The 18,022-nt window shown below is 37.3% G+C and overlaps 1 protein-coding gene across 1 annotated transcript in view; it reads left to right on the top strand.

Annotated features, from left to right (window-relative positions):
• Positions 1-18,022, top strand: part of KIF21A (kinesin family member 21A) — a gene marked incomplete at both ends in the record, with an annotated part of 166,022 nt that overhangs the window by 77,997 nt on the left and 70,003 nt on the right. Inside the window, 6 exons of the mRNA XM_079715363.1 lie at positions 11,724-11,946; positions 12,077-12,259; positions 13,638-13,787; positions 14,767-14,901; positions 15,398-15,565; positions 17,441-17,556. Of these exons, the coding sequence (XP_079571489.1) occupies positions 11,724-11,946; positions 12,077-12,259; positions 13,638-13,787; positions 14,767-14,901; positions 15,398-15,565; positions 17,441-17,556 (975 nt within the window). The remainder of the gene's footprint in view (positions 1-11,723; positions 11,947-12,076; positions 12,260-13,637; positions 13,788-14,766; positions 14,902-15,397; positions 15,566-17,440; positions 17,557-18,022) is intronic.

Genomic DNA, 18,022 nt, shown 5'->3' with positions numbered 1-18,022 from the left:
ACCAAACAGAGAGGGAACCAAGTACATTGGCATGGTGAATGAAAGTATATAAGTTGATCAAGAAATGCTCAGTGGGGCTTCCCTGGTGGCGCAGTGGTTGAGACCCCGCCTGCCAATGCAGGGGACACGGGTACGTGCCCCGGTCCGGGAGTATCCCACGTACCGCGGAGCAGCTGGGCCCCTGAGCCATGGCTGCTGGGCCTGCGCGTCCGGAGCCTGTGCTCCGCAGCAGGAGAGGCCACAACAGTGAGAGGCCCGCGTACAACAAAAAAAAAAAAAGAAAGAAAGAAATGATCAGTGGTTTGATGTAGCTGAGTGTAGCTAGATTTGAGAGTAGAATTGCAGGCAGAATCCAAATTAGGAAAATCTTAGATACCATGCTAAATACTCGGGACATTTTTTGGGGGGAAACACTGACATTTTAAGGCAACTTGGTATATGAGGTATAAGAGGAAAAGATGAGTTCAGAAATCAGAATCAGTTAAAAAAAAAAAAGGAATGTCACAAAAGCCAACTGCTGAGAAATACGGTATTTGAAGGGTAGCAGAAAATGCCACCCCATAATATGCCAATTTGACGTAAGCATTGTTTTGAGCTGAAGGCAATTAAAAGAAGCAGATATAAGCTGGGGGAAGATTGCAAAAGAGTAGGACATAGAGATCACCTTCCTCCCCACAGATACATCAGAAATTCATCTACACGTGGAACAACTCCTACAGAACACCTACTGAACGCTGACAGAAGACCTCAGACCCCCCCAAAAGAGCTGGGTGGATGAAAGGCTCTTGGTGCTGCAGCCAGGAGTCAGTGCTGTGCCTCTGACGTGGGAGAGCCAACTTCAGGACACTGGTCCTCAAGAGACCTCCCAGCTCCACATAATATCAAACGGCGAAAATCTCCCAGAGATCTCCATCTCAACACCAGCACTCAGCTTCACTCCACGACCAGCAACCTACAGTGCTGGCCACCCTATACCAAGCAAATAGCAAGACAGGAATACAACCCAGCCCATTAGCAGAGAGCCTGCCTAAAAACATAATAAGGCCACAGACACCCCAAAACACACCACCACACGTGGACCTGTCCACCAGAAAGACAAGATCGAGCCTCATCCACCAGAACACAGGCACTAGTCCCCTCCACCAGGAAGCCTACACAACCCACTGAAACCACCTTAGCCACTGGGGACAGACACCAAAAACAACGGGAACTACAAACCTGCAGCCTGCAAAAAGGAGACCCCAAACGCAGTAAGATAAGCAAAATGAGAAGACAGAAAAACACACAGCAGGTGAAGGAGCAAGATAAAAACCCACCAGACCTAACAAATGAACAGGAAATAGGCAGTCTACCTGAAAAAGAATTCAGAATAATGATGGAAAGATGATCCAAAATCTTGGAAATAGAATAGACAAAATGCAAGAAACAGTTAACAAGGCCCTAGAAGAACTAAAGATGAATCAAGCAATGATTAAAAACACAATAAATGAAATGAAAAATACTCTAGATGGGATCAATAGCAGAATAACAGAGGCAGAAGAATGGATAAGTGATGTGGAAGATAGAATAGTGGAAATAACTGCTGCAGAGCAGAATAAAGAAAAAAGAATGAAAAGAACTGAGGACAGTCTCAGAGACCTCTGGGACAACATTAAATGCAACAACATTCGAATTATAGGGGTTCCAGAAGAAGAAGAGAAAAAGAAAGGGACTGAGAAAATATTTGAAGAGATTATAGTTGAAAACTTCCCTAATATGGGAAAGGAAATAGTTAATCAATTCCAGGAGGCACAGAGACTCCCATACAGAATAAATCCAAGGAGAAATACGCCAAGACACATATTAATCAAACTGTCAAAAATTAAACACAAAGAAAACATATTAAAAGCAGCAAGGGAAAAACAACAAATAACACACAAGGGAATCCCCACCAGGTAAACAGCTGATCTCTCAACAGAAACTCTACAAGCCAGAAGGGAGTGGCAGGACATATTTAAAGTGATGAAGGAGAAAAACCTGCAACCAAGATTACTCTACCCAGCAAGGATCTCATTCAGATTTGATGGAGAAATTAAAACCTTTACAGACAAGCAAAAGCTGAGAGAGTTCAGCACCACCAAACCAGCTTTACAACAAATACTAAAGGAACTTCTCTAGGCAAGAAACACAACAGAAGGAAAATACCTACAATAACGAACCCAAAACAGTTAAGGAAATGGGAATAGGAACATACATATCGATAATTACCTTAAATGTAAATGGACTAAATGCTCCCACCAAAAGACACAGATTAGCGGAATGGATACAAAAATAAGACCCATATATATGCTGTCTACAAGAGACCCACTTCAGACCTAGAGACACATACAGATTGAAAGTAAGGGGGTGGAAAAAGATATTCCATGCAAATGGAAATCAAAAGAAAGTTGGAGTAGCAATTCTTATATCAGACAAAATAGACTTTAAAATAAAGACTATTAAAAGAGACAAAGAAGGACACTACATAATGATCAAGGGATCGATCCAAGAAGAAGATATAACAATTGTAAATATTTATGAAGCCAACATAGGAGCACCTCAATACATAAGGCAAATACTAACAGCCATAAAAGGGGAAATCGACAGTAACACACTCATGGTAGGGGACTTTAACACCCCACTTTCACCAATGGACAGATCATCCAAAATGAAAATAAATAAGGAAACACAAGCTTTAAATGATACATTAAACAAGATGGACTTAATTGATATTTATAGGACATTCCATCCAAAAGCAACAGAATACACATTTTTCTCAAGTGCTCATGGAACATCCTCCAGGATAGATCATATCTTGGGTCACAAATCAAGCCTTGGTAAATTTAAGAAAATTGAAATTGTATCAAGTAACTTTTCCGACCACAATGCTATGAGACTAGACATCAATTACAGGAAAAGATCGGTGAAAAATAGAAACACATGGAGGCTAAACAATACACTACTTAATAACAAAGTGATCACTGAAGAAATGAAAGAGGAAATAAAAAAATACCTAGAAACAAATGACAATGGAGACACAATGACCCAAAACCTATGGGACGCAGCAAAGGCAGTTCTAAGAGGGAAGTTTATAGCAATACAATCCCACCTTAAGAAACAGGAAACATCTCAAGTAAACAACCTGGCCCTTCACCTAAAGCAATTAGAGAAAGAAGAACAAAAATCCCCCAAAGTTAGCAGAAGGAAAGAAATCATAAAGATCAGATCAGAAATAAATGAAAAAGAAATGAAGGAAACGATAGCAAAGATCAATAAAACTAAAAGCTGGTTCTTTGAGAAGATAAACAAAATTGATAAACCATTAGCCAGACTCATCAAGAAAATAAGGGAGAAGACTCAAATCAATAGAATTAGACATGAAAAAGGAGAAGAAACAACTGACACTGCAGAAATACAAAAGATCATGAGAGATTAATACACGCAACTGTATGCCAATAAAATGGACAACCTGGAAGAAATGGACAAATTCTTAGAAATGCACAACCTGCCAAGACTGAATCAGGAAGAAATAGAAAATATGAACAGACCAATCACAAGCACTGAAATTGAAACTGTGATTAAAAATCTTCCAACAAACAAAAGCCCAGGTCAGATGGCTTCACAGGCGAATTCTATCAAACATTTAGAGAAGAGCTAACACCTATCCTTCTCAAACTCTTCCAAAATATAGCAGAGAGAGGAACACTCCCAAACTTATTCTACGAGGCCACCATCACCTTGATAACAAAACCAGACAAGGATGTCACAAAGAAAGAAAACTACAGGCCAATATCACTGATGAACATAGATGCAAAAATCCTCAACAAAATACTAGCAAACAGAATCCAATAGCACATTAAAAGGATCATACACCATGATCAAGTGGGGTTTATTCCAGGAATGCAAGGATTCTTCAATATACGCAAATCAATCAACGTGATACACCATATTACCAAATTGAAGGAGAAAAACCATATGATCATCTCAGTAGATGAAGAGAAAGCTTTTGACAAAATTCAACACCCATTTATGATAAAAACCCTGCAGAAAGTAGGCATAGAGGGAACTTTCCTCAACATAATAAAGGCCATATATGACAAACCCACAGCCAACATCGTCCTCAATGGTGAAAAACTGAAACCATTTCCACGAAGATCAGGAACAAGACAAGGCTGCCCACTCTCACCACTCTTATTCAACATAGTTTTGGAAGTTTTAGCCACAGCAATCACAGAAGAAAAGGAAATAAAAGGAATCCAAATTGGAAAAGAAGAAGTAAAGCTGTCACTGTTTGCAGATGACATGATACTATACATAGAGAATCCTAAAGATGCTACCAGAAAACTACTAGAGCTAATCAATGAATTTGGTAAAGTAGCAGGATACAAAATTAATGCACAGAAATCTCTGGCATTCCTGTACACTAATGATGAAAAATCTGAAAGTGAAATCAAGAGAACGCTCCCATTTGCCACTGCAACAAAAAGAATAAAATATCTAGGAATAAACCTACCTAAGGAGACAAAAGACCTATATGCAGAAAATTATAAGACACTGATGAAAGAAATTAAAGATGATACAAATAGATGGAGAGATATACCATGTTCCTGGATTGGAAGAATCAATATTGTGAAAATGACTCTACTACCCAAAGCAATCTACTGATTCAATGCAATCCCTATCAAACTACCACTGGCATTTTTCACAGAAGTAGAACAAAAAATTTCAAAATTTGTTTGGAAACACAAAAGACCCTGAATAGCCAAAGCAATCTTGAGAGCGAAAAACGGAGCTGGAGGAATCAGACTCCCTGACTTCAGACTATACTACAAAGCTACAGTAATCAAGACAGTGTGGTAGTGGCACAAAAACAGAAAGATAGATCAATGGAACAGGATAGAAAGCCCAGAGATAAACCCACGCACATACGGTCAACTTATCTTTGATAAAGGAGGCAGGAATGTACAGTGGAGAAAGGACAGCCTCTTCAATAAGTGGTGCTGGGAAAACTGGACAGGGACATGTAAAAATATGAGATTAGATCATTCCCTAACACCATACACAAAAATAAGCTCAAAATGTATTAAAGACCTAAATGTAAGGCCAGAAACTATGAAACTTTTAGAGGAAAACATAGGCAGAACAAACACTCTATGACATAAACCACAGCAAGATCCTTTTGGTCCCACCTCCTAGAGAAATGGAAATAAAAACAAATAAACAAATGGGACCTAATGAAACTTCAAAGCTTTTGCACAGCAAAGGAAACCATAAACAAGACCAAAAGACAACCCTCAGAATGGGAGAAAATATTTGCAAATGAAGCAACTGACAAAGGATTAATCTCCAAAATTTATAAGCAGCTCATGCAGCTCAGTAGCAGAAAAACAAACAACCCAATCCAAAAATGGGCAGAAGAGCTGAACAGACACTTCTCCAAAGAAGATGTACAGACTGCCAAGAAACACATGAAAGAATGCTCAACATCATTAATCATTAGAGAAATACATATCAAAACTACAATGAGATATCATCTCACACCAGTCAGAATGGCCATCATCAAAAAATCTAGAAACAATAAATGCTGGAGAGTGTGTGGAGAAAAGGGAACACTCTTGCACTGCTGGTGGGAATGTGAATTGGTACAGCCACTATGGAGAACAGTATGGAGGTTCCTTAAAAAACTACAAATAGAACTACCATATGACCCAGCAATCCCACTGCTAGGCATATACCCTGAGAAAACCATAATTCAGAAAGAGTCATGTACCAAAATGTTCATTGCAGCTCTATTCACAATAGCCCGGAGCTGGAAACAACCTAAGTGTCCATCATCGGATGAATGGATAAAGAAGCTGTGGCACATATATACAATGGAGTACTACTCAGCCATAAAAAGAAATGAAATTGAACTATTTGTAATGAGGTGGATAGACCTAGAGTCTGTCATACAGAGTGAAGTATGTCAGAAAGAGAAAGACAATTACTGTATGCTAACACATATATATGGAATTTAAGAAAAAAAATGTCATGAAGAACCTAGGGGTAAAACAGGAATAAAGACACAGACCTACTTGAGAATGGACTTGAGGATATGGGGAGGCGGAAGGGTAAGCTGTGACAAAGCGAGAGAGAGGCATGGACACATATACACGACCAAAGGTAAGGTAGATAGATAGTGGGAAGCAGCCGCATAGCACAGGGAGATCAGCTCGGTGCTTTGTGACCGCCTGGAGGGGTGGGATAGGGAGGGTGGGAGGGAGGGAGACACAAGAGGGAAGGGATATGGGAACAGATGTATATGTATGACTGATTCACTTTGTTATAAAGCAGAAACTAATAAATATATATATATATAAAGAAAAAAAGATGCAGAGATTTGGCTAAGAGTCCATAGCTTTTATAAAGGTATTCTGCCTCTGTTCTCTACCAGAAAGGACAGGAGTTAATTACCAGAGACTGCATGAAAGTATCCTACACAGCAAACCTTATTTAATTAGCCCCTATCTTCCATTCGTTCCTACATATATTTATATTCTCACAATTTGCTGTCCTAGAAACTCAAAGTCCTTCTTTTTTTTTTTTTTTTTTGTGGTACGCGGGCCCCTCACTGTTGTGGCCTCTCCCGTTGCAGAGCACAGGCTCCAGACACGCAGACCCAGCGGCCATGGCTCACGGGCCCAGCCGCTGCACAGCATGTGGGATCCTCCCGGACCGGGTCACGAACCCGTGTCCCCTGCATCGGCAGGCGGACTCCCAACCACTGCGCCACCAGGGAAGCCCCCTTCTTCTTTTTGTTAAGATGCTATATAAATCCAAGTTGTAACCACTCTGTCATTTACTCATCACTGAATATTCCCATGTGTATGCCTGGTATGTGAGCTAATAGACTTCTATTTGTCTTTATTTTGTTAATCTGCCTTGTCAATCTAATTAACAAGGTCCGAAACAGGAGAATGTAGAAGGATAGAAGGAAGAAGTTTTTCCCTCCCCTACAAGTTGTAAATAGGATCAAATGTGTCACGTAGGATGAAGACTGAGAAGGGTCCATTGTATTTGGAAATAAAAAGGTCATTGGTGCCTTCTGTCCAAGCAGTTTTAATAGAGTGTGAGAACAGAAGCAAAATGGCTGCTTTTTGCTGATGGAAAGATTCAGAAAATGGATACAACATTTGTTCATGTCCTTTTATCTTAAATCTGAATAATTGACAGTTTGTATCATATTCTGTTTCAAACCTTCAACCTTCTGAAACTAGTTATAACAAATTACATTTATTTCTGTATGACTCTTCATGGGTTTTCCCTTTCAGATCCCACCCTATTGGTCAATGGCCCACAAAGGATAAAAGGTTACATACCTTATGCTAAGGAAAAAAGCACATTATCTAGTGGAACTGTCACTATTTTCCATAGCAGCCTCATCTTACCTACATCCATTTCCATTGTAACGTTTTAAAAAAAACCCATCTCCATTAGCAAATTACTATTGTAGATAGAACCCACATTGTTATTGGCTTTTATAATATAATACTGCTGTGTAATATTAGAATATCTTATCCTGAATATTTATGACATAAGTTTTATGCATAATTGTTTTTCTTTAAGAAGTACTTTCAAATATATCTAGTTGTATGATTACACATTTTTAAAAGCCTGCAAGGCTTTGTTACTATTTCTTAGTGTTAACTGAAATGTTAACCTCATTATTTCTTAGTGTTGGGATTAGATCAGTATGTTTTTGTTTTTAGTTTTTTGTTTTCTTTTTTGCGGTACGCGGGCCTCTTACTGTTGTGGCCTCTCCCGTTGCGGAGCACAGGCTCCGGACGTGTAGGCTCAGCGGCCATGACTCACGGGCCTAGCCACTCTGTTGCACATGGGATCTTCCCGGACCAGGGTACGAACCCGTGTCCCCTGCATTGGCAGGCGGACTCTCAGCCACTGCGCCACCAGGGAAGCCCTAGATGAGTATGTTTAATGTTCTTATTTTTATATAAAAATACTAAGAAAGAGGATATTTCTAAATTTTTAAAGTAATAAATGTCAGATTTTAGTTTTAGTCTTCTTTTTCCCGGGAGGTTGTTATATTTTGTCTATATATAACATCAAATTATAGTTTTTAAATTGAAGTTTGTAACTATGTACATTTCAAACTCTTTACATCATTAAAGCAGGTTAATTGGCTTGGGTTAAGAATTCATCTGAGAATTCTTGATTTTAGTATAAATTTAAGGATTTGGAGAGTTTAAAATCTGAATTTTTGAAGAGGAGTTGAGACTGTGAATATATCTCTAAACTTTGAAGTGTAGTCAGCTTCCAATTATCTGCATGTGCCAGAGACCATCCCCTCCTAGGTGGGAATTTCTTAGTCCTGCTGGGAAATTGCCCTTGCCTGCATCCAGTAGAAAAGGGTTCCACCCATCTTGTTGGTTTTCAAAGCTACTTTGTCTCCCCACCCATGCAGATGGTGTGATTGCATATCACCCGTCTTTCAAATGCACTCCTCCTTAGAGGTTAGGATATTAAGTTCTGAGTGACATTGGCATTCTAAAATTGGCTGTCATATCTGCAATTCAAATAGTACTTATTCTTTATGTAGAAATTAAATTTAAAGTATTTTAATAGCCAAATAAATTAGCTTAGTATTTTAATAGCCCATGGTTATAATCGTTTACTTAAAATTAATGAGGCACTGATTTCAAACAGTTGTAATTTTCATTTAGATAGTTGCTTTTATGTTTTTCTTTATTATTACATGGAATTTATTAAACTTCACAGTGCAGCTATAAATCAGGGAGAGAGCAGAATCCTGGTGTAAATGAGGTAGCTTTCAGGAGACAGAACAGCCTGGGCTCAGATATGACTTTATGGTGGAATGCACAGAGTTAGATGAGAGCTTCTGAAAGGAGTGAAATCTAAACAGAGGTCGAAAACATGAGATGTTCAGGCTGGAAAAGGAGTTGCGAATTGAGAAGGAGGAGTGTCCAGGAGAAGAGAAAGCATATTTGAAGGCATAGAGGCTAGAGAGAGCACACTTTGTTAGTGAAACTTGTTAAAAATGAACCATCACCACCACCACCATCACTAACTAAAGTCCTTTGATGCAAAGATGGAGCATGGCAAGAGGAGATTGTAGAGCGATTTAAGGATTACTAAAGGGTTTTAGGCAAGGTAGTGATCAACTTCGTATTTTACAAGTATCACTGATATTGCAATCTGTGGAACAGATTGGTGGGGGCAAGATTTGATGCAGGCTGACTGGTGATGAGACTTTTGCAGTAATCCAAGTAAGAGATAATGGTAGCTTGATTAGGGTGGTTTTGATGAGGAAGGAAAGAAAATGATGTGCTATTTCCAAGATAATTAATAGTTCTTAGAGATAGATTAGGTGGATGGAATAGGGAAGAGGGAATAACTGAGGTTGACTCTCTTGTTTCTAGCTTGCCAACAGACAGGATGGTGATTCTTCCAAGGAGGATGGGGGATTTGGTCTTCTCCCCATGACTTTCCTGAGTAGGATGGATTTATGATTTTTATCCCCATGAATGGATGAAGTGAGAAAGGAGAAGGGAAGTTTGGGAAGAAGGGAATATTAACTTTGAGAAAGACCACTCATCAAGAAAATGTGGAGCCAGAAGGCCAAAGCTGCTTACTACTATGGGCTGTTTTTAGAGTCCATGGATGTAGCTTCTTGTAAGAAACCCATTTGTTTTACTTGTTATAATATTTTATCTTTATAACAGTATATAAATATTATTTTCCTCCTCCCATTTTGTAATATAGTGTTCTTCTCTCAGTGTTAGATCTGAAAGGAACCTTGGAAATGATAGTTTCTGTCAACAGGTGAGGAAATTGGAACTCTGAGAGAAGACCACATGATATCTGTGGAGTGAGAGAAGTAGTAGCATCCAAGTCTCCTAAAGGCCACTTCATCACTCTTTCTGAAGTACCTAGCCAGCTCCATGTTGATTATTGCATTCCATTAAAACAAATAAATGAAGTTGAAGACTTTATGGAAGGAAAACATCATTATCACAGAAGGGAAAATTGCATAAATAAATATATTCTTTACTTAACAATTCTTTGCTAGTACAGAATGCTGTTTAAGATAACCAGGGTTACAGAAATTCAGTCACTTCTCAGTATTGCCTTTCCTATCCTTCCATTGACCTTCCACCCTGAAGAACTGGCATGGGTTAAAACTCGAGTGATCTGGACTTAGGCTTAGCTTTATCTCTAACAAATAGATGAACTTGTTCCACTTCTATAGATCTCTGTTTCTGTATCTCAGAAAATAAGATCCCTTTAAAATCCTTTCTATTTTCTCTCTGTATTGTTTTATATTTTCCATTACTGGTTGTCTTTGCTTTCTTCCCTAAACTGCTTCTCCTTCTCCATGGCAAATAGGAACCTCTAAAGAACCTAAGTACCGTTAAGTCAGTGACGTGTATGTCTAGGATGGTCCTGCTTATGGAGTGAGTAGAATAGGGCCAGATTTTGCTTTGTTCTGTTAGTAACATATCACCATATTTACTTTCCTTCTTTGAAAAACAGGCCTTGAAATCAGGAAGATAAGGCAAAAGAGGAAGGCCCTAGAATCTGAAGTAGATGAGGGTTGGGTGTAGGGCAGGTATAGTGCTGTGGTCTTCCAAGTGGACAAAGGACACCCTAGGAGATGTAAATGATGATTCGGTGGTTTTGGAGAGAACATATTAGAAGTTTTATTTGTTTTTATTATTTATTTATTTTTTTTTTTGTTTGTTTTTTAAGAAGATGTTGGGGGTAGGGGTTTATTAATTAATTTATTTATTTTTGCTGTGTTGCGTCTTCGTTTCTGTGCGAGGGCTTTCTCTAGTTGTGGCAAGCGGGGGCCACTCTTTATTGCGGTGCGTGGGCCTCTCACCATCACGGCCTCTCTTGTTGCGGAGCACAGGCTCCAGATGCATAGGCTCAGTAGTTGTGGCTCACCGGCCTAGTTGCTCCGCGGCATGTGGGATCCTCCCAGACCAGGGCTTGAACCCGTGTCCCCTGCATTGGCAGGCAGATTCTCAACCACTGTGCCACCAGGGAAGCCTCTGTTTTTATTTTTAATTTCTTTATTTTCACAATTCTGCTTTTGTGTATGTCATAATATATGACAAATCAATATAGTACATGCATATATTTACAAATGAATATATATATTCATTCATATTGTATGTTGTGTGATTATGCTTAAACATGTTAAGCTAACAGAAGTTTATGGTCAAATAAGTTTGGGAACCATTAGTGAAGAGTTTGCAAAAAAGGTGAGTCAAGGGTATCAAGATAAATACCATGTACTTAATTTCTCATTTTTGGATATCATTCTCTCTGGAAATAAAGAGAAGAAATCTAAAATAAAGATAACAACAAATAGCATTTTGGTAGTTTAATTTATTTAACTGAGTCTTTTATAGAGTTGAGGAAAGGTATTCACCCACAAAAATATTTAATTTTAAGATTAATTTTATTCTTGTTCATGATTTTTTGGGGGGATTAAGTAACTCATATTGAAATTGACAGTATAATTTAACTTATTTAAACTTTTCAACTCAAGGGGTAAGTACTAGATTACATTAGTGATTTTAAAAGATTTGCTAGGAATTTCAAAATCCTACTTCTTCAGTTTTTTTTCCATTTATTTTGTGTTATTTTTAAAAATTTTTTCCTGATTTTTTTTCTCACAGAATAAGACCTCAGCTTGCCAAAGAAAGGATTGAAGGTTGCCATATTTGTACATCTGTCACACCAGGAGAACCTCAGGTCTTCCTAGGCAAAGATAAAGCTTTCACTTTTGATTATGTGTTTGACATTGACTCCCAGCAAGAGCAGATCTACACTCAGTGTATAGAAAAACTAATTGAAGGTTGTTTTGAAGGATATAATGCTACAGTTTTTGCTTATGGACAAGTAAGTACCAAATTATTTTCATAGAAGCTGTAACTTTTCAGAAGTGTCAATTCAGTTGCACTTTCACTTCTGTCACTTGAGATTATGTTATTAAGATCAAGCATCCATTTTTCTCTGTTCTTTTATTCAGACTGGAGCTGGCAAAACATACACAATGGGAACAGGATTTGATGTTAACATCATTGAGGAAGAACAGGGTATTATTTCTCGTGCTGTTAAACACCTTTTCAAGAGTATCGAAGAAAAAAAACACACTTCCATTAAAAATGGACTTCCTCCTCCAGATTTTAAAGTGAATGCCCAATTCTTAGAGGTAATAGTCTAATTGTGTCATTAGTTTCCTTTAAATCTTATTCTTAAGAACATAGCCCTATGATTTTATACTCCCGCTTCCATTTTAGTGCTTGGCATATAGTGTTCAGTAAATGTTGACTAAATTAGCATTAGGTTATAGGTGATAACAACAAGAGATAATAGGTTATAAGTATTCCTTACTTGTTGGCATTTAAGATTATAAACATTTGACCAGTGTCCACAGAGTAAAACAATTAATATTGTTTATTTCAGATTTTTTCTTTATCCAAGAATTACTGTTGTAATGTAGGCAGGCTCACAAAGTACTGGGAACACAGTGACTGAGACCAAAAGGGAGGGGGAGATTGTGAGGAATAATAGGATTGATGCTGTAGCACTAATCTGGTGGCAGAAGCTGGTATTCCTACAAGGATAGGCAGATGTTTTGATGCAATGTGCAAAGGTTGGGGCAGGTATGGATTTAGGGCAGTCTAGGCTGGTGGGAGGGACATACCAGTAAGAGGACATCTAGGATTTGAGCAGTGTTACACTTGGGTGGACAGTGCCATTATAATTCTGTATACGTGGTCCAAAGAGTGTTCTAGTCTAATTGTAATCTCGATCACCAGAGCTAATCATTTTGATAATCGATGAAACATTTTATTCAGCATTATATAGCATAAAATAGAAAACTTAATTCAGATTAACATCAGCTATCTTACTGCTGGTTTTAATGGACATTCCAATTTAGTAAAAACCAAGAATATAATTATGTGTTTCTACCAAAAGAAAGGTAACTAGTGATGGAAAAAGGAAAGAAACAATGTCTTCAGTCTTCCCCTTCTCCCTCCAAATGTTATTAGGAATTGTGACTCTAAGCATATTGATAGAAAAATAGTTGTATGTATCCTCTTCTAAGGTGGTAGCACAATCTTGTCAGCCTCTATTGATACAGAAACTATATTGCTGACCCTGCAAAAATACTATTTATTTTTAGGTACACTAAGAAGGGTTGTAGGGCAAAAGAAAATATATTTTTAGTTCAAGTAGTAAAAATTATTAAGAACTTCCCTAAGCTTAGGATTTGTTTACATTTGATACATATTTTTTTAGTATTTGCTTGTATTTATATTTATTTATCTCTTGCAAAGGATTAGTGGATGATTTTAGCTAGTCTTTAACTCATTAGTCATGATTAGGTCTTTTACTGTTCTTACTCTTGTAAAGAAATCTGGTATTTGTTTGTATTTGTGATCATTTTTATGTTTTATTTTGAAGAAATATATGTATTTGGAAGAACTTTTAAGATATGTTTGAAAGATAACATGCAATATGTGTTATTACAGCCATGAGGCAATTTCTGCTAACATTAAACTTATAATATTTCTTTTTGTTAGCTGTATAACGAAGAGGTTCTTGACTTATTTGATACCACTCGTGATATTGATGCAAAAAATAAAAAATCAAATATAAAGATTCATGAAGATTCAGCCGGAGGAATTTATACCGTGGGCGTCACAACACGTACAGTGATTACAGAATCCGAGGTGACATTTATGTTATAGTTAAAATAGAGCATGTTTGGGGAATTCCCTAGTGGTCCAGGGGTTAGGGCTCCACACTTCCACTGCAGGGGGCATGGGTTCCATCCCTTGTTGGGGAACTAAGATCCTGCAAGCCGCGTGGCACGGCCACAGGAAAAAAAATATAGCATTTTTGGCTTTATTTAATAGTCAGCTCTGCTGCTCATGATATGAAATTTGTATCCTTGAGTGTAACATGGAATTAAAATCTTCTTCATTTTTTTCCAGGATTTTATTATTAAAAACGTAACAGTTATGATAAAGTCAGTGCATTTATTGTAACATCAAAAGAATCTAAGGCATTGTATGTACAGTTTTCTTTCACACCTAGAAAAAGAGGGTTAGATAATTTTTTTTTGGGGGGGGGGGTTAGATAATTTTAAGTGAAGGATGAGGCCACAGTCCTTTTGTACTTTTTGCTGTAACATACGTAGGCCTGTATCATGGCTCCTAAAGAGAGACTTAAGAAAAGTTACAATGGGGAGTTCCCTGCGAGGCCAGTGGTTAGGCCTCCACACTTTCACTGCCATGGCGCTGGGTTCAATCCCTGGTCAGGGAACAAAGATCCTCAAGCCACGTGGAGTGGCCAAAAAAAAAAAAAGTTACAAAAAATAAGATACAGAAGAGCCTGAGTAATTCCAGTTATTGCTTAGTTTGTTCCGAAGTGTTCTACTGTAATAGTTTTGAAATAGAAGCTGCAAATGTCAGCAAATGGCAAACGGTGGAATCTCAGTATTTTCTCCTATTTAAAAAAAAACAAAAAAAACCCCACTATTATACTGAGAAGTTCAGCTCAAAAAGTGCCTGTAAATAAAATAATAAGAAAATCTATCTTTCACATCCTTTAATATGGTAGATTTTAACCAGTAGCTCAGATTTCTGATTATATGGACCTAGTCTAAGTATTGTTCAAGTAAAACCCCTCTTTCTTTCCCTTTTCTAGATGATGCAGTGTTTGAAGCTGGGTGCTTTATCCCGGACCACTGCTAGTACCCAAATGAATGTTCAGAGCTCTCGTTCACATGCCATTTTTACCATTCACTTGTGTCAAACCAGAATGTGTCCCCAAATAGATGCTGTGAGTTATTGGTTCTAATTTTTTAAGCTTTCAGATTTCATTTCTGTAAAATCCATGAAAATATTCAAAGAGAACATTTGTGCCAAATTTAGTTTGTTTAATCATTCCTTTTCCAATTGAGATGTCCCTGATCTTGTTTAAGCTAAAGCTGGCCAACCATGTAAAATTAAAAATTGAATATATATGTCTGCAATAGCCAGAAAGTATGTTGTGGCCATATGGTAATGGATGTCATTACTTGGGACCCTTTGCTTTTGAGGGCTATATGCTACAAGTTTCTCTTCAACACAGGCAAAGCCTCAGTTGATAACAGTTAGGCTTTGACATCTTTGACCTAACTTTGTCTAAGCTTCTAATTGCAGCAGGCATTTTTGTACTTATATTTATTTGGCTACATGCCTATACTTGGCTATATGTATACTGAGGGCAAGGTGGGATTGAAGGATATTTAGTGTCACATTAATAAAATATTTTCAATTATTTTCCTCAATTGCAGGAAAGTGCAACTGATAATAAGGTGATTTCTGAATCATCACAGATGAATGAATTTGAAACTCTGACTGCAAAGTTCCATTTTGTTGATCTGGCAGGATCAGAAAGACTGAAGCGTACTGGAGCTACAGGCGAGAGGGCAAAAGAAGGCATTTCCATCAACTGTGGACTTGTAAGACTAAGACTAAGGCTTTGTACTGTGAATATAACAGGGCTATTTTATTGTCCTTTTCCCTTTTGTAATACATAATACCCAAGTGGAAATCCTTCATGCACTGAGCTGAGAAATGAAAGTTGCTGTAAACTTAGGAGTAATGCATTGAATTTTGATCTCCTCAGGCTGTCAGCTTTTTTCTCCTTTTCACATTGCAAATTTTCTTCATGTGTAAAAATTCAGTTGGATTAAATTTTATGATGTGTGCATAAAATAATCTATGCATGTATATAATAGAAATGATTTAAAAATTCTTCTCACAAACACTCTTTTAATATTAAACATTTTATGGGATGACTTTCAAAGTAGCTTTTTTGCTAACATTATGTGACAGACTTTATTTTGGAAATTACAATCAAATGTTTTTTTAGTAATGATTGTTTCAAAATGAGAACTTTTCTAGATTGTATTAGGAATTAACTTTAATACCATACCATCTAGTGGTGTTTTTGATTGGAAAACACCTTGTGTTTGAGTTAGCCTAAAGCTTCTATTATATGGAAGAAAACGTTTTAGAACCAAATTTTTATGTAATAAATCTTTTCTTCCTATTGATTTCATTAAAAAGTTGGTTCTTTGTTCCTGCTTAAAAGTAATGGCATCCTAAATTTCTGTGATGCTGACAGCATCAGGACAGGTATTTTCTGCTTTGCTTCCCTCCCTTTCTTCCTAGAGCAGGGGCTCCAAGCATACGGTCATTTTTTTTGTTTATTGCCCAATATTTACTTTTATATGATTGCAACCCTTCTGTGGGGGAATTATCAACTGAGACTGATTAGAGAGAGCCAGCCTTCCCAACTACCCATCTTGATGCTCCCACCAAATAGTTGAACATGTGTTAAAAGGAGTGAGCGACCAGGATCCTCGACTTAGTGTATTGTTTTGAATTTCTTAGGTGATAAAATCATGGTGGTAGTTACATTTGTGCTGTCTGGAAAAGACAAAAGCCATTGCTCTGTTTTCCACTTCAGGCTATTGAAGCATGTTCAGACACATGGTAGAGGTTCATTCAGTGTGGCCAGTGGTTAAAATTGCAGACTTTGGAAAAGGGGGACTAAGACACAGTGTGATGCTGATGCACTCGCTGCAGGATCCATTGGCTCTAACAAAGACATGGTTTTGCATTACTGAAGGCGAGTGCGACCAGCATTTAGGAAAATGCTTATGCTGTAGGTGCTGGTTCAGTGACAGTAGGAAAAGCAGTAGGGGGTGGCAGGAGGAGTGACTAAATAGTTCTGTAATTTGACTTAGTTTTTTAAATATTGGATGCTTAGCACATAGATTCATTGAATTTCTAAGTGCGGCTATGCTTGCATTAGGAATACCATGTTCAGAGATATCAATACTGATATTTTTATTGTGGTTAAAGGAAATTTTGTTTTCCCATGAGGAAGCTATAGTACAAAAAGAAAGTTTATGAAACTGTTAAACTAGCAAACAATTTGTTTCTTCATTGAGTTGAGGAAAAGGGTTTGCAACATGAATTGACAGTTTGTGGGGTATACAACATGATGCTCTGGTAATACTAGGAATGGTCAGAAGTCATCAATCTTATAACATTTCCATTTCTAAAGAGAATCTCTGCATAGAAGTTTAAGTATTTGTGAATTATGGGTATATATATGGCATTAAATTTTGAGTGGTGTCAGTTTTTAGTAGTTATGTGGAAAGCCCCAAGTTTACTTTACATTTGAAAATACAAATGTAAAACAAAACCAAACACAAATGTTCTCAATTTTGCCATGGCTTCATATTATTTTCTATAAGGTTTCATTATTTAAAAGTGTTATAATTAGTACATTTTTATAATTTTTTTCTCTCTCTTTCTTTTAGTTGGCACTTGGCAATGTAATAAGTGCATTGGGAGACAGGAGCAAGAGGGCCACGCATGTTCCCTATAGAGATTCTAAGCTGACAAGACTACTACAGGATTCTCTTGGGGGTAATAGGTATGCATAAGTGTTTATGCTCCATATTCCTGATTTCAGTTATTCATTATTTTTAAAATACGTTTGTAAAGTGATTTATAAGAACTGTTTTTACTGTAAAGCAAATTAATAGGATGAGGAACTAATAATTATTAAGTTCCTCAAATGTGTGAGTGCTTTTGCATGTTGTTATTTCTCATATTTCTTATAACACCTCTTGAGGTAGGTGTTATTATTCCTCTTTTATAAATAAGGAAATTGAAATCCAGAGAGGTTAAGGAATTTATTCAGTCACTTAGCTTATAAATGAAATCCTTGGCATGTGCTCTTTCTCTATACCACTGTTTCAGTTTTAAGTGCTTGGCACGTAGTTGATGCCTAATAAAATTTTGTTGAAAAGTAAATGCTGTCTTCTAAGTAATTAAAAAGTAATTTAAATATTATTGATTTTCTTTTAAAAGTCTCCTAAAATTTAAACATTTTTTTA

This window comes from Hyperoodon ampullatus, assembly GCF_949752795.1.
Source record: "Hyperoodon ampullatus genome assembly, chromosome: 11".
NCBI lineage: Eukaryota > Metazoa > Chordata > Mammalia > Artiodactyla > Ziphiidae > Hyperoodon > Hyperoodon ampullatus.
This window is presented reverse-complemented; position numbering and strand designations above follow the sequence as displayed.